The following is a 21,715-nucleotide window of genomic DNA, read 5'->3' on the forward strand; positions in this document are numbered from 1 at the left end:
GCCCCGCGGCCGCCCCGCCGGCCCCACGCGCGCCGCGCCCGCCCCGCGATCAGGCGGTGCCCGGGCAGCCCCGGCCGCGGCCCGCCCTGCGCCGCCGTTCTGCGCTCGCCTGCGCCCCCTGCTGCCCGCGGGAGCGGCAGCCGCTCGGGGACCTGCTGCATCCCCTGCGAATCCGCTCGGGGACCTGCTGCATCCCCTGCGAATCCGCTCGGGGACCTGCTGCATCCCCTGCGAATCCGCTCGGGGACCTGCTGCATCCCCTGCGAATCCGCTCGGGGACCTGCTGCATCCCCTGCGAATCCGCTCGGGGACCTGCTCAGATATCTCCTGCATCACCTCCGGACCCCCTTTGGGTACCTCCTGTATCCCTGGCACCTGATCAGATACCTCCTGCATCCCCTCTGGACCCGCTCAGGTACCTCCTGTATCCCTGGCACCCCCACCCCCCCAGTACCTCTCTGCACCCCGTGGCACCTCCCCGGTACCCTCCGCAGCCCCGATCCCTGCCCCCCCAGTGCAGCCCCGGCGCTGGGCAGTGCTGGGGGCAGATCTGGATAAGCACACGCTGTAAACCATTGCTGACTGATCAAGCTGTCATTACCACCCCATCCTCACACCCCAGACATCCTCTGTTGGACCAACACTAACAACAGAACCACCAGAGCACGTCAGGGTTTTTACAGACTTTCCTGGGTAATTTGTCAGTCATTCCACCCTTTAAAAGTGTTGAAATACTGCCCTGGGTGGCCCGAGCAGCCTAAAAGTGATATCAACTATTCTCATGCAATTTTGGTTTTGTGGTTCCTGTTACATGTGGATTTCAAAGCACTTGTGCAAGAAAATAAAAGTGATCAAGGCTGTACAGTTAATCCAAAAGAGAGCAAAAGACTGACTTGCACAAAGTCACTCCTCAGGTTTCTGCCTGCTTTTGGTCCATGACTTCCCATCTGAATCCCACCAGAATGTCCCAGTGATGTGGTTCCAGCCCCTGCCCTCCCAGAGGAGGTAAAGCACCAGCATGGGCTGCCCAAAGAGGCAGCAAGAATTCCTCCCTTGAAGAGTCTCAAAACTTGACAAGGCACCAAACAACTTGCATAACTTTGACCTCAGCCCTGCTGGGAGGAGAGGACACCAAAGGCTCCACAGGGACTTTCCAACCTGAACTGTACCTAAGGTGAGGTCAATTCTCATTATTGCTACTTTCTCACCTTGTGGCAAGTAAAGATTTAGACCTTACATATTTTAGCCACTTGAGACATATTTTAGGCCTTGATAATGTGGATACTAATACACATTCAGTAAAGGATGAAGTAACAGTTTGTCTGGACTCAGCTGCAAAAATCCCTGGAAAAACACCTGGAGGGTGTAAGGGACCCCAATGTCCTCCTTGGGGACACTCCACCTTGGGAGCCCTTCTGGCTCCCACTATGCCAGTAGTTCCACTGACACTCAACCCTGCTACAGGCAACAGCTCTACTTAGAGACATCCTTTATAGATGCTTCAATACTTCAGTAATAAAACCCCACAAATTGCAACAGCTGAAAATATTGGAAGATGTATTTATTGCATCATTGGCATCATCTTTATTGCAGGTCTCTCAGGTTTTGGTTACCTTGCCTGTTTTCAAACATTTAAGCACTATTTCATAGTGAAAGCCTAGTGCTAATAGAATAACTAAACCTTTCCCATAATAAATTAACAATTGATTCATCATTCCTTTATCAGACCAAATAAAAAATACAACTGAGATACTAATGCTATCCTTGAAAAATCAAGTTATCAAGGCTTTCAGTAAAGCTTCCTATTAAAAAATTAGCAGAAATGTGTATTTAGCAGAAATGGTGGTTCTGCTCACTTGAAAAATACACCAGTAAGCTGTCCAACTATAAACAGAAGCCAAATTCTACCTGTACCTACTCAGTTCAGTAGCACAGAATTTCTGTAACAGTGAAAGATTTGCCTTCTCTATGCAGCGGTGTTTAACTACACATTGTGTTTTCAGTCACAGAGACGTTTTTCTACACATGCAACATATTCAGTGCATGACAAAATATTCCACCTGCTTTAAACGTTTCATTTATTAAGAGGAAATAGATTCAGACAGAACATTAACAGCAGTTACAGACATAAAGTACTCATTTTAGCAATATATCCTTTTCTTACAAATGATATAGAGCAAGCTACAAAAAGCCTCAAAAGTTGCATAAATCAAATGCTCAAGAAGGTTAAATTAAGTTCCAAATTAATGCAATTTTTACGGATAGAGATTTCATTGCCTATGATAGCATTACTTAAAGAAATTGTCAAGTTATGGTAAATTAAATTTACAATGCATAACAATTCTGTCAGTTGTCACTGAAAAACAGGAGTTCAAGCCAACCTAAATTCTCCAAGGACTCAAGTTGTTCTGGCAATACCTCACTGTTACAAAGGCTGTTCTTGAACATTCTGCAATGAAATCCAAAGCACCCTCAGATGATGTTATTGATGTCCTTTGTGGGCTTTTTTCATCTATAAAATGGAGATAAAAGAGAAAATATCAAGATAAATGTTGCCTCAAACCACTGCACAATTACAGAATTACAGACCAGCTTTCAGTAGACAAAGGCTTGTCACTTAATTGCTCCCACAGTCTCCAAAGCACAGGACAATGCTCCCTGTGTGAGGGATGCATGGATTAACCACTGGCAAACTGCTGCAGAGGATCTCACAGACCAGCATCACAACAGAGGCTGAGCAGAGAGGAGACCAACTCCATGATAATCACAGGGATTAATTCAGAGTCCTTAATGACACACTCATTCTCTTTGTACCCTGTCAGGTGGCAGTGGCAGGTTCCAAGATTCCATACTTTAGTTCTCCCTCCAAGCACCAGCCCTGATGGAATTACACCAGAGACCATTCTCATGGGCACTGCACTGTAACAAGGCACAATCCCATGCTGCACACTCTGAAAGCCTGTCTTTATTTCTGCAAGTCAGCTCAGGGGCTAACGATGAAATCTGGGCTCACAGATTTGCCATCAGTAGAAAATTCAGTGGTGAGTACCTGCACCTGTAACCTGTAGTACTTCTTGGAAAGATCAACGCTTGTCCGTCCTTTCTGGAAAGGGTAAGACCACAAAATCAAATTCCAGTGGTTGCCCATTTTTTGAACTCCTTTCAAAAGGCATTTGATTTCTTCAGTTGTGAAATCTTTTCGGGCTCTCCTCTTTTTCAAAGGTGTCATACTCATGGCCAGGGAACACATTTCATTGCCCTACAAATAATTATTTTGGCGTCTTTAAGAATTGTGTAAATGTACATACTATTTTGCTTGTGTAAGTAACATAATACTGTCAATTCAACATTTAATATTTGTAAAGAAATGGTCACACTGACAAGGGAACAATGCTTCTTCAAGGTTTCTTCATTGTCACCACTCACTGAAATACAGTATTTTTCTGTGATCTTCATTTCTGTTGTGCCTACATAGTTTATTATTTTAGCAAGTCTATTCCTTTAGGTTTCTGTTACTTCCATACTGTGCAAATCTTCCAGATCCATCATTCTGAAAAGATGTCAGCTGAAATATGCTAAACTCAGTTCAGGTCTAAATCAGTGTGACTGGAGTAGAATCAACACAGGAATATATTTTTAATAAGGTTCATTTTGCTACTGGCCTCCTGTTAAAAGTGACTAAAAAACAAACTACACAATTCCTTTTATTTGTGCTTTTATTTGGCCATTTATAAACATGTCAGTGCATGATTAGGCTTTGCATAACACTAACCTCATCATTGTCAAGTGAATGTGTGCAATTTTCTTTTAAGTTATGACATTTCTGGCTGCACATCTCTTTGATTCTCTGTCTCTTCAGGTTAGCATCTTGGATTTTTCGTAAAGCTACAAAATTGTGAACAAATAGGCCACTTGGTCACTTTAAACTCACTAAAATCTACTGAAAAAACTATATAAAATTGTAAAGGACCATTTATTCTAATGAATCTGAATATGTAAACATAGCTTTGTTAGTAATATCTCATTCTCCTTAGACATTTTTTTCATAATCTACATTAAGACATTAGGACTATTGATGAACTAGAAGCAAATAATAGTATTATTCATGTTCAAGTGGATTTCAAGTGACAGAAAATGTAACAGTTTGTTTAAATTCCATCTAGCTCCAATAGCAAGGGCAGGTGCTTCTCTCAATGCTCTCACCTAAATGCAAATGCTGATCTTTCAGTTGTGCATATCAGAGAATTCATTTTCTGGTAATACTCACACTTTTCATATGCAGGTGTCAAGTTATAGTTGCTAGTCCACCTAATATTTCTACTATGTTCATCTCTCTTTGAAGTCTTAGATTTGTCTTTTCTATTTGGAGTCAAAAGAATGCCTTAAAAATAAACAATTAAAACACAAACAATACAACTTTACACATCTTCCTTAGAAAAAAAAGCCCAAATCAGAAAACACAGGTTATATTTCAGGAATTAAAATTTAAGAGAGAACCATCTTTTGAGCCATACCACTAATCTGGTCTTGGAATAAAGACTGGAAAATTCAGTTTACTTCATCTTACAGGAAATGTGTACTTGATAAAAATTATATATTGCTGTAATGAGCTTTCAAGATTAAATACAGTTGCTTTGCTTTTTTTTTCATTTTAAAATACCTTTGTGGCTTTCATAAGACAAATTCATCAATTTCTGAATCTGAAGCAGAAAAATATAAACAAATTTTAAAATCAACCTACTAGATTTTACTGGGCATTAATTAAATAAAATAACTATGTAAACAAGGCTTTTGAAAATAAGAGTACTAAAAATTAATTTCTGGTGGGAATTTAAAAATTCAAATTTCAATTCTAATTTTAAAGAAAAATTAATTCTAAAGAACTCCCCTTGTAGTTGTTTATCATAAGCCAAAGCTCTCAGCAGAGCCGTCAGCAGGAACAGCAATGGGTCTAATGGAGTAACATGACTGGAGCTTCATAAGGAGTGGTGCTGCATGCAGGTTCAGGCAGCTGAGCTCTGCTCTGAGCCTGATTAAACCTCTCCATTTCAGAAAACAACACCACAAAACTGAGAAATAGCAAATGCCATGCAAGTAACCCTGACAGGATTCAAAAGAGGATCAACACAGCAAGTGCTAGATAACTTTGCAGGGAAATCATATGTATTACACAATTTTGTGATTATAGAGGATTATCTTGGGTTGCAATACAGGATGTGGCCAGAAATGTGTATTCTCTCACCATCTGTTAAAACCAGGTGTGGCAGTGATCTTTATCTTCTGGCACATATTATCTGCTAATGGGCCATGTTTAAACCAAGTGGGGCAGCCATCTTTATCTTTTCCACAACCCATCCTCCCTCCAGGAAGATATCATCTGCTAATGGGCCATTGAGTCCCAGTGCATGACTGATAAAATTACATCATCTCACTGGGAGATGCTCCAGCCAGGGGAGGAGCCAAGCCTTTCCTACCCAGATAAAATCTGTGATTTGGAACACCAAGGCAAATTTCTTTCCACTAGATTCCAGAGGAAAACTGGACCTTTCCACATCATCACTGGATCTTTGGAGGAAAACTGCACCTTCTACAGGAGCACTGCTCCAACTGAACCACATCTGCCACTGCAGGAGGATGCAGCCACCATTTAATGGGACTGCTGCCAACACCCTGACTGGCTGATGGGGTGTCATCTTGGATTCTGACTCTCTCAGGGTTTTGGGATTGTTCTTTGTAATACTGTATTTCTATTTTAATTTTCCTAGTAAAGAACTGTTATTCCTAATTCCCATATCTTTGCCTGAGAGCCTCTTAATTTCAAAGTTATAATAATTTGGAAGTAGGGGGTTTACATTCTCCATGTCAATGAGAAGCTTCTGCCTTTATTGGCAGACACCTGTCCTTCCAACTAGGACAAGGATGAATATTTTGGTCTAATAATACACAGATTATTCTCAGAATCTAGAAGGGGATAAAAAAGAAAATAATTTCCTATCCCGTCTCCCATAGTAAAGTTCTGCAGAAGAGTTAAGAGACAGTAAGGGCTTTTCACATCACTTTCCAATCCAAGCCCTTACTTTGGAAGCTATCCTTCTTGCTGCTGAAAGTTGGTATTTCTTTATGCAGCCTGTCTTTCTTCACTGGGGCCAGCAGTGTGTCTGGAAAATATAAGATGAACACTACTACAAATGCCAGTAAGCAATAACAATTTTGAATTTTTTTCAATTTTCAGAATTCCTCCTTTAAACCAGAAAAACACAGGATATGTTTCAATTTCATTCATTAAGATTTCTAAGTATCCTAGACCTGTAAGTGTGTAATATTGAATGAAATTACTTTGATGTTATGTCATATATTTACTCACACATATTTCAACTTAATACATTCCTTTCTCTTAGGATTTAACTACTGCTGGCAAATGTGAGAGTCATATCAAAGCCTATATTGAGCATCTGTCACCATGGCAAAAACCACTCAACATCCTTCAAAACAGAAGTGGCCAGTTCTGATTTCACTCAGTACAAATCATTGTACATCAAATTTCATAAGTGAGTTTAAAACAGCAAGACAATCAGAAGAATATTTAAAAAGTTCAGAATTTTAAATGCAATTTAAAGCAATGGTTCCAAGTACTGAAAATAAACTCCATACTTTGGTGAGTTGTAGATCTGCTGCTGTTACCAGCAGCCACCCTGCGGAGTTGTCCTCGGTATCTTTCTTCAGCCTCCAGGATGACTCTGTGGTGCTCACACCTGTGCAGGCAACTCTGCAACACCTCGGTGAAGGTTTTACTGTTCAAGGACAGTCCTGCTGTGCAACCTGGGAAAATAGGATATTGCAGAAATAGCAATCACAGCTTCTAAAGAAGCTACCACAAAGTTCAGTGTTTCATTTTGCACACTGGGATCAATTTGACTTCAGGTTTTCCAAATTCATGTCATTTTTATGCGCCTTCTTGAAATACTTTGTATTTGTTCTCTTAAAAAAAATTGTTTTCAACATCTTATGGGACTAAGTTATCCTGCACTTCCACTACAGAAGTACTGAGTAAGGCATGGATCCTCTACAGAACTACAAACATTGGTGGCATGGAAAGACATAGGCCTCATTTCCATTTGTAAATTTATCCAGGAGACAAAATATACATATTATGTATTATATATATCTATATTTTTTAACTTTGAGTTGTAACAGTTACCTGTATTAATCTGAATCAATGATAAGCCTAGTTTAGGCATTTATTGTCTCATAGGAAGCCTTGCTGTTAATTTTTGAGGACATTCCTAGGGTGATTTATGGTTTAGATATCCTTGGATGCTCTCATGGTTAAGTTACATCAGTTGAAGAGAACTTGTGGGAGGAGTCACAGGAAGGGCACAAGTCCATATGTGTAACATTCTACCTTAAGATAAAGCAGTCCTAAAGCTCAGCTTGAATTTAGTTTGACAACTCGATTAAAAATAATGTTCAAAGGTGGGTTATGGGCTGCTTTGGGGGTTCTTTGGTTTTCTGTGGCTCTTTGTTTTGTTGGGGGTTTTTAAATAAAGAAATGTTGGCTTGATTACAAAATCCATTCACAATCCAGAGTACCAGCAGCATTGTCATGACCTACTGATGGACCAGGCTGAGGAAGCAGAGCCTGGAGTAACCGAGGGATGTAGGTGTGGATTACCATAAACGGTCTGCCTGCACTTCACAGCAGGGAGGCAGAGAGAAGGACTGCAGAACACTGAAGAGGCTTAGCAGGAGAATAAATGAGGGAAATGAGCAGGACTACGTGTTCTTCCTCCCTCTCTGCAAGCAGAGAAAGGAGGAAAACATCTGCTCAAGTATTCTTCCAATTAGTGTCACCTTTTAAATTACTCTATGCTCTGTTTGTCAGCAAACCCACATTATTACATGGACCAAAACCACAATAGGAAAGGGGAAGGGGAAGGGGAAGGGGAAGGGGAAGGGGAAGGGGAAGGGGAAGGGGAAGGGGAAGGGGAAGGGGAAGGGGAAGGGGAAGGGGAAGGGGAAGGGGAAGGGGAAGGGGAAGGGGAAGGGGAAGGGGAAGGGGAAGGGGAAGGGGAAGGGAGCTCAGGTTTTGTTATTACATATGGTAATAGAACAGATGTTATTTCTGTCAAGTCCATCCACTTACTGCACTGCTGACTCTTTAAGGCTTCTTTATGTACTCTGGAAAGAAAGATCTAAGATAATATTTACCTAAACACCTTAAATCTGCCATTTCATGGGATGAAGATGTAACTGAAGTACTTTTGACTCTCTCAGTTTTCTCTGAGCACAATAAATGTTGATCTAAATGAAAGAGGAAAAAAGTCACTAAGAAATGCAACCTATCTTTTGCCATGGTAAACATGCATCAGCATAACCACATCCAACTGCATTTTCTATTTGTAGATTATTAAGGTTTAATTAACATAACAGCAGAAAATCCAAATTGAATTTCTCAAGTTAAATGCCTCACATTCACGTTTCTGTAATTCCAGAATAATTGCGTTCAATTCAGTGGTTTTTTTCATCAGTCTCCCAAATTATATTACTTCAACTTGAACATAGCAAATTAACTCTGCAAGCTCATATTGCTTAACAAAGCCCTGTACACTTTATTTCTGGTTGGAATCAGATGCTGACAAATGTAATGTATTGGAATAATAAATATTCTCAGTTTAAACAGATGTAACCTGGAGATTAGCTGGTCACCTCTAAAGCTCCCATTTTGGCAAATTCTAATCTAATGAGTGCTTAGCAATTTTATAAATTAACAGGAAACTAAACAATGAATAAAGATTTGATTGAACAGATCACAGTTCTGAAGTAAATGTATCCCACTAGGATTAATACAAATCTGAAAAACTTTTCTCTTAAACACATGTTCATAATGTAGGAACAGCATCAGGCAAAAGTCACTCTCACAGGCAGATTTTATCCAAGCCTTATAGGCACAGCTCAAAACCTGCATTTTCTATTAGTGGCTTTCACTGGTGAGAACAGATTAAACAATAAACTCAATCTATGATACATTCATTTGTATGGTTAAAATAAAATTTTAAAAAAAGAAAGCTAAAATTTGTATTAAAAGAAAAGTAGGATAAATGTTCTGGTAAAACTACGTACAGTGTAAAATTTCAACCCTATGCAGACCAGTTAAAGGATATTACACATAAGGTACCTCTCTCCTTTAATGATACTTAACAAGTGACAAAAAGTAGTGATTAATGTACACAAAACTAATTAAAATCTCATTAAGAACAAAATCAGCTCAGAAAGGAATATGTGTAGCTATTTGTACCTGATGTGCATGTCTGTTTCATATTTTTAACAGTCTCTGCTGCTTGTTTACATAACTGTTCACTGGGAAGATCAAAATGTGAACAAATTAAACCAAATAAAACAATAAAAACAATGTACATTTACCTGCAAATGAATACATACATTCCAAGGGCACAATAAATAAACATATTAAATATACAAAAGGGAAAACTCTAAAAAAAATATTCTAATTATCCTGAGTTACTGGACTTATGGCACCCAGCATGTGATCAATGCATGTTAGAACCTGTTTCCCAGAGATCTGTGATTGGCATTCCCTGCAGTCTGTTCAGCAGGGAACGCAGAGCTGTCACTGGTTTCCAGAATAATTTGCAATGCAGATTCACATAAAGATTACCAAATGCACACAAGGCTCTCACAAAGTCTTCAGAATACTGTAGCCTTCACTATTTGCAGCAAATGCTCTAAAAAGTAATTGGTTTTCTTCTTTCCTTACACTAATTAACTTCTATGCAACCAACACACTATGATACCCTGTTTGAGCATTTTTGTGTCCCTGACTCCCTCTGAAAGCTGCAGGAGCAAGGAGCCTGATCCATGGTTACTTACAAGTAGCTCCTGTGTTCACACAAACACACATTCAAAAAGAGAGATTTTTTAAAATTGATATTTTAACAGTTTTGTCCATCAGAGCCCAGAACAACAACTAAAGAAGCTTTGAAATTATGTTAACCAGTAGCAAAGCAAAATCTACCTGAATGTACCATGGAAAATGTCCAGGCTCTTGGTGATTTCTGTAGTAGTTGCAAAGCAACAATATAAGACCAGGAAACTGCACAGAGCAAGATGCAGCCGGATACATTAAAAAAGCACAATAAAAATGTGGAACTCAAAAAGCCTGAAACAATACATAAACCTCCCCCCAAAAAATGTAGCTTTGATCATTGACTCTCTTGAGGGATATTCCAGATACAAATTCAGGAAAATAGAATCTGTATTTATCATTGCAGTAAGCTATTAATAATTTTGGGTTTATCAATAGGAAAGACAAACACAAGCAGCAAAAGAGGAAAATTAGCATTTGTGTGAGAGCAAAGAGCAAGAGAACAGGGAATGACCAAACAGGGCTGCTCCTTTCTCTTCCCATGCAAGGCAGCACTGGAATATGAGGGGAGAAAAGCAGTGGTACAGGAACTTTATTCCCCCTACTTTGCAAACACTCCAGTTTCAGTATTTTCCCAAGCAGTTCTCTACCTATTGTTTGCCTAGTAAGTGCACATTACAGAAACCATTGTGGCTTTGTCCAAACCAATGGGTTAAATCTTGATCTGTTACATCAGTGAGAACTTTGGGGCAAAAGCCACAGATGATTTTCAGCTCTATGCTGAAGGCACTCAAACGTGCCCTGCAGGAGGTCACTGTACAACACCAGCACTCAGAGGTCAGCAGCTTTATTATTGCAATGACTGATCTTTTATCTGTGACCTCAGAAACAATCTCTGGTGGGCCACCAAAGGGTGACATCTTTCCTTTAGAAAAAAAAAATACAACAAATATTTTAAAAGCCTGTCAATTTGGAATGACTAAAGAAAAGCAAGTTAGTATTTCTGCTTATGTATAAGATTCTTACCCTGCTTGAAGACCAGACTGATTTTTTCCACAAGCAGTTTTTCCATTTATATTGAGACTTTGAGGTACACTGTCTGTTTGCAGTTCAGTGACTGAACATGGAATGTTCCTCTGCTCAGTTTGTCTGGCAGAAGCTGCATCCATAGTGTTCCCTGATTCATTTTTTTGTGGAGCAGAAGTTACAGATGGAGCAAGAACCTGACTATTCAACTTTGAGATCAACTGTGGACAATAGACATCCTTCTGTGCTCTTTCTGTGTACTTCTTTGGATCAGCAGGATTAATGTCCTGGGATTTTAATGCTTCAGAATTGGCTACTGAAGATCCAAGTTTTTCTCCTTGCACTCTTTCCTGTATTGAAAAATACTGCTTAGTGACTATATGAGCTGTATGAAAATGCTAAATAAATCCAATAACAGGATTAACTAGATAGTCTAACTCTGAGGTTTAAGCAAATTCCAGACAAGCTTCAGAAAACCCCATGACTGAGATAAGAGCCAACAGGCAGCAATGCCAGGGAGGGTATTGAGGGGTTACTTCTTAGTGCTAATTTCAGGCTGAAGCAAGGAATTGCTACTAATGCAAGGCACTGCTAGAACTTAAGAGCCATCTAAATAACTCATAAACTTGCTGCTCCAAACCCCCAGATACTCAGCAGCTTTAAAGCACAAGGAAAATATGAAACAACTTTTTCTCAGCTTATGTTCACATTCTCCTTTATGATCTATCCCACCACAGCTGTACATCTCTAAGCATTTCATAAATGCAAATATTAAAAATATAGGTTTGAATGTCCAGCAATTAAAAACAAATTCAACTTTTTTTCTATCTCATTGAAAATCTAGGTTTACAATAAACTCAAATACTTCATACAATACTCCATTGTCTCCATTCTCTGCACACCTGTAACTCAGTCTGATCTACAATAATGATAAAAATTGCAGGTTGTAGTTTCACACAAATCCAACATTATTCCTGGGTTTTATTGCTCACATTGAAATTATCTTAAGGATTTACTTTTGCTTTCTCCTTAAACTCTATAAAGATGTGATTAGTTTTATCCTATTTTAATAAATAGGCCAACCTCATCATGCTCTTTTTCAAGCAAGTTTATTCTGTGTAAAATTTCTTCTGCTTTCTTCCCGTAGTCTTGTAGACAACTTTTTCTTACTTGCATATCCAATTCTTCTGCACTGTTCACATTTAATGAGTTATCATATAATTTCAGAGACAACTGTTCAGCTTTATAAAATATAAAACATTAATATTTAATATTGTATCAATTAACATTTTTAAACGTATTTATTATATTTTAGTATGCTGAGGGAAAGCCCCAATAATTTAATGCAAAATAACAATTTTTATAAAACTTAAATTTATACATAAACATTAACACGCTTGAAATATAAGCTGCAGTTACAAGAGGTGAACCTGCAATTACAGTTATTATAAACTATTTGCACAATGATGTTGTGGGGAAAAAAAAAAAAAAAAGAAGACTTTTTCATTGACTTAACTCTGGGTTCTTTACCAGTATGAGTTTCTGCTTTTTTAAGAAACAGTTCCTTATTAATGGACACTACAAATCCCCACAAGCCCTCATCTTACACAAACCTCTCAACACAAAAATAGAAATTGCACACCCTCCAGCTATAGAGATTAGAGGACAAGGTCTCTCTCTGTTTCACAGGTGGTATTGTACAGATAATTAATAAAAAACTGAAACAGGGGACCTAAAAATACATCCTACTTCAGGAAAAAAAAAAATCATATCTCTTGGTTTATTCTCTCTGTAGTAGTACATCCCCAGGAAGAGAGTACCTACTGGGTGTTAAATGGCAACATTACTATTTTCCACAGAATTTACATATGGGAAAACTTTAAGAACTGTCCTTACATGGAGAGATCTCACAGATGAATTATTGTAACACTGTTGGAATTTTTACTTCTCTTTTTTTTCTGCCTAAGTCAGTTTTTGATGACAAATAAGCAACTTTCTGTGCAGAAAACAAACATCTATTGGAGTACATAGAATTACAAAACTGTGACAGTTAAAATCACTTGGGGAATCAGCAGAACACAAGAGATTGAAATAATCACTGTCATTTTAAAAGCAATACCAGCAAGCTTACTCATTTGTTTGCAGTTCTGCAGCACAAAAGTTGCAGCTTTGATGAGTTCCTCATCCTGAGATTCTGTCAATACTTGAATCACAAGTGGCAGACCATTGTTCTGAAGCAGCTCACACTGGTTTTCTTCTAGAAAAGACATGGTAAAGGAAAATTAGTTGGTTTCAGCCCCACACACCTTAAACTTAAAGTAATTTTAGGAGTCAACACTGGCAACTTTCTGTAAGTTTCTGTAGAAAAAGAGATTTCCCATTACAAACCCAAGCCTGCTGCAGTGACAGCAGGAGAGCTTTACATCACACAGGATGATTTGACCAGAACTCAGATTTCTGTAGAAAAACTGAAGGATGACTGACACAAATTATATGACGGAATTCTAAGCTCATTTAATTGTGGCCTAAAACATTCAAATAATGATCTTGTGTTTCTTTTCTTCCATTACCTGCTCTTGGAGTAGATATGCTACATTTCTGTGAGGTCTGAGATGCAGAAATATCAAAATCTCGAGGCTCATAATTAGCAAGATAAAATTACTAGATTAATCCTGGTCTAGCTAATCTGTTCCTCCTCATTTATTATGCAATTAGCGAAATTTTTATAGTGATCTCATTTGCATATGTAGTCATATAACTGATAACTTGCTAAAAATAGCTTTCTTGTTTCAACTTAATAAAGGAATTTAAAAAGTAAACATGTTTATTTTGACAGTGTTGACATTTTAAGAGAAACCTTTTGTCTATTCGTTTAATGATTTTTCTATTCAAAAGACATTTTCCATTACATCTTGTTTCAATAATTCTTCATGAAAAAATATCTGTTCAAATAAATTTATGACCTACTGAGCTAATTATTAAACATGTTATTGGCACTCAGAGGATGAAAACCAACCAAAATTTTTGAACATAAGCTCTTTTTCTTGTTTATCTAAACACACAAAAACAGTAGTACAAATGATCTTTCCATTTGATTGCACTACCACAAAATACCAACTGAAGTGCAGCATGTAACCAGACATGCTTGGGCAAGCACTGAGGAACATGAGAAAAACATTTCAGGGCTACCTACTGGTTATGTGTCTTGAAAACCAATGCACTTACATGGCTTCAACAAGTATTACTGGCCTTGTAAGCAGTGGACAGAAACTGTAGGTGCCAAGGACCATGAAAAGAGAGCTCAAGACAGCTCTCTCACAGATTTGCTGTGTCTAGATTGTAGTAGCTTTCAGGTCAGGATTAATTATTCCCTGGGATCCCTAAGCCCAGCTCTGAATTCTTGCATATTGGTCTACTTTTTCAAAGCCACTAAGGACACTTCCTGCTAACAAGCTTTAAAATTTAAAGATGGAACATTATAGAAAACCTTTTTTTCTGAATATTGCCATCGTATTATTTAATAGAACTCTCCCTCATATTCCAGTCTTGATGAAGTGACACCACTGGAGGAGTCAGTGTATGAGAATTTAGGCAAAGCTGACAGACAGGAAAAAGAAAAAACAAATCTTACCACAAACTTCAGTACAGTGTCCAATTGTTAGAATAATACTGATTTTTTCTCCTGTGCTCAGTGTCTCATTGGACAGCAGCTTCAGCAGCTCTGACACAGTGTGATACTTTGCCAAGACAACACCCATGGCAGCTGTTTGTTAAAATAATTGGAAGGAAAATAAACTAAATAATGAGTGTACAGCATTTTCCAAGGATTAAATTCTGGGTTTTGAGGGAAGTCTACAGACCCCTCAAAGCCTTGGGCTTGCTCAGCCCTGCCTGCCCTGCCGTGCCTTTAACTGTTCAGAGTACCCCACCCCTCCTGTGCTGCTCCCAAACCCAGCCCTGCCTGTCCTCCCAGCCTGTGCTCCATGGAGATGAGGTAGAAGATCTGAGGAACAAGGGCTTTGCACTGTGCAAGTTTTGGAGATCCCTGCTGAGTTCCTCCACATCCTTCATCAGCTCCAGCACAGAGCCAGAGAGAGCTGAATAAGCTTTGACACACAGAGTATCTGCCATAAAAAGAGCAGTGGGCAAGTCCTTCCTGGCACTGGGAACACCAGAGTCTATCCATGCTGAGGTCTAGTCCTGGCACACACCAACTGATCTGAAACTACACTCAGAACTAGTGCAGGCTTATGCTTTTAAACTTCTATGAACTTCCTTTTGAAGCTCTTATGGCAGAAGTGTGAGACTGACCAGCCATGGCCACAGCACAGGCTCATCAGGGTCACACATTTCTCCAAACCTTCTGATGGAATATACAAGACCCTTTAGGAGAACAGTACCCAGCCAGCAAACCAGAGCAGAGGTGTGCTGTGCAGAAACACCCACATTTGCTCATTTCCACCTCTGAATTACTAAGGCTTCCTAAAGCTACACAATTTATTATGCAGGCATAGGCCTAACTCCAGGATCCAAACTGGCCAAATCCAGGCCCAGAGCTCAGCTTTACTTACCCAGGACTAGTTGTAGCATCTTGTTTTTAATTTTTTCATTTTCAGGAGGGTTTAAATTTCACTGTATTTATTTTAGTAACAGTAATCCACCTCAGATGAGTTGAATCACTCCTCACTTACACCTTTGAATTTTAACACTGCAAAATCCTCTCGGAGGTATATAACTTAACTGCCTTTAAGCATCCACTTATACAACTTTTCCACCAGCATAAGACTTTAAAAATTGCCTTTTAAAGTTACCATAGATAAAAAATGTCTTTTCACTCACAGTTATTAGTAATGCAGGCATCCAGAGTCTTTGTTACTACTACTGCAAGTTTCATGCTGGAGAGACTTAAAGAAGAATCATGCATAAGCTCAAGGAGAACTTTGGCTAATGTATCCAATCCTCCAATAGAAACAAAATATTTCTGTACATATGCTTAGTGAAAAAAAGAAAAACGTGATTTAAGCAACAGAGTTTGCAAGCTATTTTAGCATTTCTCCAAGTTATTCCATCACAGTTTTTCTGTGCATGTGTAAGTAATTCCATTTCTTATACAACAGAAGCTGGATATACATTAATCTCAAGAAATGTAGTAACTGCATATAAAACAATTACAGGAAAACATGAAAAGTCAATAATTACTTTTATTTAGAAATATCTTTAATCAAAACAGCTTCCAAATAGTTTTATTAACCTTATGAACTGTAACAAGATTGTGGCTATTTGTGGACTTGAGCACAGTGTAGTGTAAGTAAAGAGGGTGGAATAGAGTTGTCAGAGTAAAGGTTGGAAGAACAGCAAACAACTTTGTAGAGATTGACAAGGAAGAAAGAGCCATTTAACCTTCCAATTAAACTTACGTTTATCAAATGCAAAACAGTGTAAACGCTGGAGCTACACTTACAGTTATTTGCAACTGTGAGACCAAGAAATGAACAAATGGGACGAACTATCCCAGGCTCTGTGCAACTCTCGAGACACTCTTTGGCATGGGGAAACACTGAACAGCAAATGTTTTGATTATCTTCTGGAAAAAATAAAAACAAATTACCCCAAATCAAAATGCAGTGAAATGAAATTTCAGCTGAACAGTAAAAATCAAACCAAAGTGTTACTAATTTGGAGAATATCTTTACACTTCTTAAAGCAACATGTACCATTCTGGGGGTTGTTGACACAGGCACAGAGAGTGCTGCACACTGAGGACCAGAGCTGATAGCAGGGATCAGTGTTTTCACCTGACAGATTCTTCTCAGAGGTCGAGAGAGTTGTTCTGTTAAGGACAATGCAAACAAGTCCCAAACAATCAAGGAAACACAGCTGCTAACCAGTCTATTATTTGTCTGTTTGAAATGCAATCCTGTTTACCTGAATAACTGCAGCAGAAGGCTGATGCAGCCTGTATCTCTGACATAGGTTTGTCCATTTTCTAAAAGAGAATACACACAAGACTCCAAAGACAAATGCAATTGCAGACAAAATCTTAACATCAAGTTTAGTTTACATACATACATTCCCTTTCCTAAGCACATAACCTCCCCAGAAGTAAATAGAAAATCACGTCAATATATTGGTATATAACATTTCTATGTCTCTCTTTTTCTATACACTCTCAGAAACTATAGATTTGCATTTGCAAACTATATTTTTAGAAGTAAACCACGTTCTGCTGATTAAGGAAATTTTAGTGAACAACTTAGACAACTCAGGTTCAGTTACATGCAAACATTCAACTTTATAAATCAACTTCACGGAAACATTACTTATTGAATCTTCCAAATTTTGTACTGCAGATTGGCAAATAGAAAAAGAGTGTTACAGTAACACTGAAAAAAACTCAACTTACTATTATTTGAAACCAGTACTAAGATGACATAAATAGCCATTCTTTTCAAGTTCACACCAGAATCCTTGTTAATTAAAAATAAAATGAGGTCTTCAAACAATGCAGAGGTACACAAAGTCTGTTGACAATACACTGGAAACAGAAAGTGAAAACCATTAGGTTCTGAAGTAAGCTACTCATAATCCTAAATTATTAAATCTCAGTTGTGGCCAGTATGTGGGAAGTGGAGTCAAGGCAGGACTATGAAGTGACTGAGGGATTTCCCTGCAGTGAGTTCTACACCAACCAGGACCCTGGCAAGCTTTGGAACAATCCAGGAGTCATTTAACACCTGCTGAAGGAGAGGTGGAGTACAGATGTCTGGTAACTTAAAGAACCCTCTATGCACAAATCAGCAAGGCACTGATCAAATGTGGGGTTGGGCAGGGCAACTGGGGCACCCTCATTGCCCCTTGCTCCAACTGAAAATCTTATAGTATCATTTTGTGAGACCGAAAGAAAATGGAGACAAAGCACAAGCACAAGTAATGACAAGGGGCCATAATGCACTCAGAAACACAAGAAATATTATTTTTATTACCATTACTCTCTATAATAATCCCCAATGTAAATAAAGCTGCTTCCTTTACGATGCAATGCACACTCGACTTGGCAAGGTCATTTATAAACATCAAACCACCAATTTCTCGAAAGTATTCGCTTGCTTCACCTACAAGAGGAAGAAAGAACAGAAACTTTTGCTTCTGTTTCTCTGCAAAATGAAAGGCTTCTAAGATTTTCCAACATCTCAAACCTTACATCCTTTAGACAACATTTTTACAGTGCTCACCTTAACATGGTGAATATAAATGACTGCATTGTTTCTAAGGGAAAACATTTCTTACTGTTTTGTTGGCAAATGGAATAGATAGTGATCAAAGCCTCCTTCTGAGACAGAGGGCAGTCCATCTGATATTTAAGGCATTCAAGCAGTAAGTTCAGATCTGTTTTCATATCTAGGAGCAAACACAAAAAACACTTCATTTAAAATGCTATATTTTCTATATATTAATCTAGTCAGGATTAGAATAAACCTGTCCAAAAGGTAGTATGTGCATGTATTTTTAAAAAGGGGGAAAAGTAAGCCAAAATGGAGCTACATCACTTCTACTCACTCACAAACAACAAACATAGAAATATTTCTGTCCATAGTTTGTTATTTGAGCATGATTTCCCTTGTAGACTAACAGCCTCCTTTTAATATTTCTGGCCCTTAATTACTAGTAACTGTTAGTAAGTGTGATGCAAACTACTAAATATTAAATTCACAATTGCAAGGTTCATTAAGTGTAAATAATACACAACCATTAAAACATTCAGAGTGTAAACACAGTAGAAAATCTATGTTGTAGTAAGGAAGAGCCAAGAGCACAAGGCTGCTCTGTGGTACTGAGTTACAGGAGACATAAATCATGCACCACAGTATCAGAGCCCTCAATCAGGAGGTAAGAGACAGCAGTAACACAAAATATTCTCTGGGCACCTACACACAACCCTAACTGGGTAAACAGACTTGGAAAATTAGTTTCTTAGTGTTTGGTGTATAACTAAAACACTTACTTGATAATTATTTTTTATTATTTTGATAATTATTTCTAACTGTGACAGAAGGTACTGTTTATTGTAAACACTTACAAAGTTTGGAGGTTCTTAAAGAAGTTAAAATACAATAAAAATGTGGGTAAATATTAGCAAATAAAAAAAAGGTGACTTCATGATGGTACGCTTTACTACATGTAGGTTTGTCATTGGATTTACCCTTTGCATATCCAGTACAGTATCCAAAATTTGGCAACAAGGAAAAGCACCTTTTCCCAACTGCTTACCATGACAACCTCACAGGCATCACAATCTGCTAGAACTTTGTAAAACTGATGTAGATTATAATGACAAATTATATTAGATATCTTACCACACTGATTTTTCTGCACCTTTTGAGTGTTCATTCTTGTTTTATCTCTGTTCTTGTTCTACAAAAGCAAGGAAAAAGTGGTTTCAGTTCTGTTCAGATGAGCAGTGTTTATAATATTTGCAGTATAAATTACATCATTTTTCTAAAATGCACTTTTCCAGTTTTCTGCTTTTACTCTGTCATCTCACACACACACACACACACTTTAATGTATTCTTGCATAGTAAAGTTTGCCTTGGGAAATACAGTATTTTATAATAACCCTGCATTTGTAACTACCAGGTTATCATCTTTTGAAAGTCGACAATCTGCAGAAGTCAAGTAATTCCATGTTACCACTGAGGGGCACTGTCAGTAAAGAATATCTCCTGCTCTGTGTCATGATCACAACAAAGCTGATCCAATTTTACTTACAAGAGTGGCCAACTTTGCCATCAGCCAACAACTGCAACTAAGACCACGTGATGTTACTTAGGGGATGAACACTAAAACATAGCCTGCTGTTGCTCAAGGAGCCACTAAGCCATCAGCATTGTTCTCGTAGTACTGATCAAACCAAAGGCAATGAGCACAGAGACATTTTCCTTACAGTAAGAATTTATTTAAATTCACCAAAAACATGGTAACATTACATGAACCATGTAACCTACAAAATCCCACAGCATTGATTCTTCACAAATCCAACAGCAGCCTCTGAGAGCAGAGCAGCAGAGTGACATTCAGGTGTGGAGGCAGAAAGATGGTCCCTCAAACATATCCCAAGTTCCAAACACAAAAGTTTGATGCAAGCATCACAGTAGCCTGTTACATTTTCTCAAAAAATTACTTAGCTCCAGGTAGAAACTTTCAGTCAGTGGCAAATCCTTAATACTTCAAGCTTAATAATGGATTAGTTTTCCTTCTCAAAGTGGAGCAAAGGCTCAAAGCAGTATCATTGTCATCTCAATGAAGACAGCCAGCCCTGTTTAGAGTTACTGATAGCCCCCATTCTTTTGCTGCTTCCATTAGAGAGGGAGAATTTGGAGAGTTCATCTCCCTTTAGCATTTCAGTAGTGATAACAGACGCGCATTCATTTTCCTGCAAATCCAGCCCTGCCACAACAGACAAAAGCTTGTGAGCCTTCCTCACCTCTTTGTCCTGCTGCTACCACCCCACCAGCCTAAGAAACAAGAAAAACCACCAAAACAAAAGGAAAGCTTTGTTTGTTATTTCGTAAAAATGACTTCACTCTGAAGCTAATTCCATTTCAGAAGAGTTTGGTTTAATACGTGTTTATACAATTGTACAATATAGGAAGTACAAGGGATTTAAAACTGTGTATATATGTAAGGATTATCTTGACCTTACCTGGATCTTTCACTTTTGCAACCTACAGAAGGTACACAAAATAGTACTTATAAGCCAGCCTACATTAATTACATGCAAATAGCTGATTTCCACCTTTTAGGCAAGGTGGAAAGACAAGCAACTAGAATTGCTTCAACAAACACCTGGCAAATGTTGCCTATAGAACATATTGGCTCTTCTCTATCAGTTATGGAAAATAACCCAGTAACATCCCTTCAAACCTCAAAAGCCACTCCCGGAGAAGTGCAGATGTGTCAGTGTGTGTGTTCAGCAGCACTAGAGCTCGTGGCTGGCACGGTCAGTAACCAGGCAGCCTCGGCGGGACTTACCCTTTGGAACGCAGGGACCAAAGCCCAGAGGGGAGAAGTGTGGATTGTTGGTATCCTGTGGAAACCAAAGGCCACAGCAGCAGCTGAGTGAGGATTTGGGGGTGTCCTGGCCTATTTCAGCTCCCCCCTCAGATGAGTCGTGTGTGATTTACAGCTCATTATCAGAGCTCCACTTTGAAGTCTTAGCGAGCACTCCAGATCAGCCCAAATATAAAAAGGAAAGAACATACCAAAATATTTAAATGAAGGGCGGGGGGGGAAGGGGGTGGGGGGGAATGGGAGGAAGGCAACAGTCTAAAGATGAAACAGTGGCTGCATTCTTCTATGGGAGGGCTGGGGAGTCCCTAGGGAGAAAATGAGGCACGGCTCAGGTACCTGTGATCCGGCGGCCAGGGGGATCCGGGCTGAGGGACGGGGATCGGTGTACTGAGAGATGGGACTGCCGGGCTGAGATCGCCGGGCTGAGGGACGGGATCGCTGGGCTGAGATCGCCGGGCTGAGGGACGGGATCGCCGGGCTGAGATCGCCGGGCTGAGGGAAGGATCGCCGGGCTGAGGGACGGGATCGCCGGGCTGAGATCGCCGGGCTGAGGGACGGGATCGCCGCGCTGAGCGGCAGCGGCGGCCCCGCCGAGCTGAGGGCAGCGCCCGGCCCGGCCCCTCAGGAGCCGCCGCAGCCCCAGCGCCGCCCGAGCGCCTCAGGGCGCGGCCGCCCTCGGACTCGGAGCCTTCCCCTCAGCCCGGAGGGAAGCGCTGGGAATGGTAGAACCGTCAGGGGT

General features: G+C 39.4%; 1 protein-coding gene across 9 annotated transcripts; it reads right to left on the reverse strand.

Annotated features, from left to right (window-relative positions):
* Window positions 1-1,556: 1,556 nt before the first annotated feature.
* On the reverse strand, window positions 1,557-21,339 carry TERB1 (telomere repeat binding bouquet formation protein 1). 9 transcript variants are annotated; one of them, XM_079315914.1, is made up of 20 exons: window positions 19,261-19,314; window positions 18,194-18,304; window positions 17,890-18,018; window positions 17,310-17,441; window positions 16,832-16,892; window positions 16,579-16,736; window positions 16,368-16,490; window positions 15,746-15,898; window positions 14,538-14,669; window positions 13,038-13,163; window positions 11,990-12,147; window positions 10,907-11,256; window positions 9,296-9,357; window positions 8,209-8,301; window positions 6,652-6,819; window positions 6,078-6,158; window positions 4,268-4,381; window positions 3,773-3,885; window positions 3,056-3,259; window positions 1,557-2,512 (listed from the first exon to the last, which is right to left on the reverse strand). In XM_079315914.1, the coding sequence occupies exons 1-20, from the start codon at window positions 19,292-19,294 to the stop codon at window positions 2,483-2,485; spliced, it is 2,532 nt and encodes an 843-aa protein (XP_079172040.1). In that variant the 5' UTR covers window positions 19,295-19,314; the 3' UTR covers window positions 1,557-2,482. The 9 variants fall into 9 exon arrangements, with proteins under 9 accessions (XP_079172040.1, XP_079172038.1, XP_079172037.1 ...); XM_079315912.1 differs by having other exon boundaries at window positions 3,050-3,259; XM_079315911.1 differs by lacking the exon at window positions 19,261-19,314 and adding an exon at window positions 21,313-21,339 and having other exon boundaries at window positions 1,557-3,259.
* Window positions 21,340-21,715: the final 376 nt, after the last annotated feature.

This window comes from Erithacus rubecula, assembly GCF_903797595.1.
Source record: "Erithacus rubecula genome assembly, chromosome: 12".
Lineage (NCBI taxonomy): Eukaryota > Metazoa > Chordata > Aves > Passeriformes > Muscicapidae > Erithacus > Erithacus rubecula.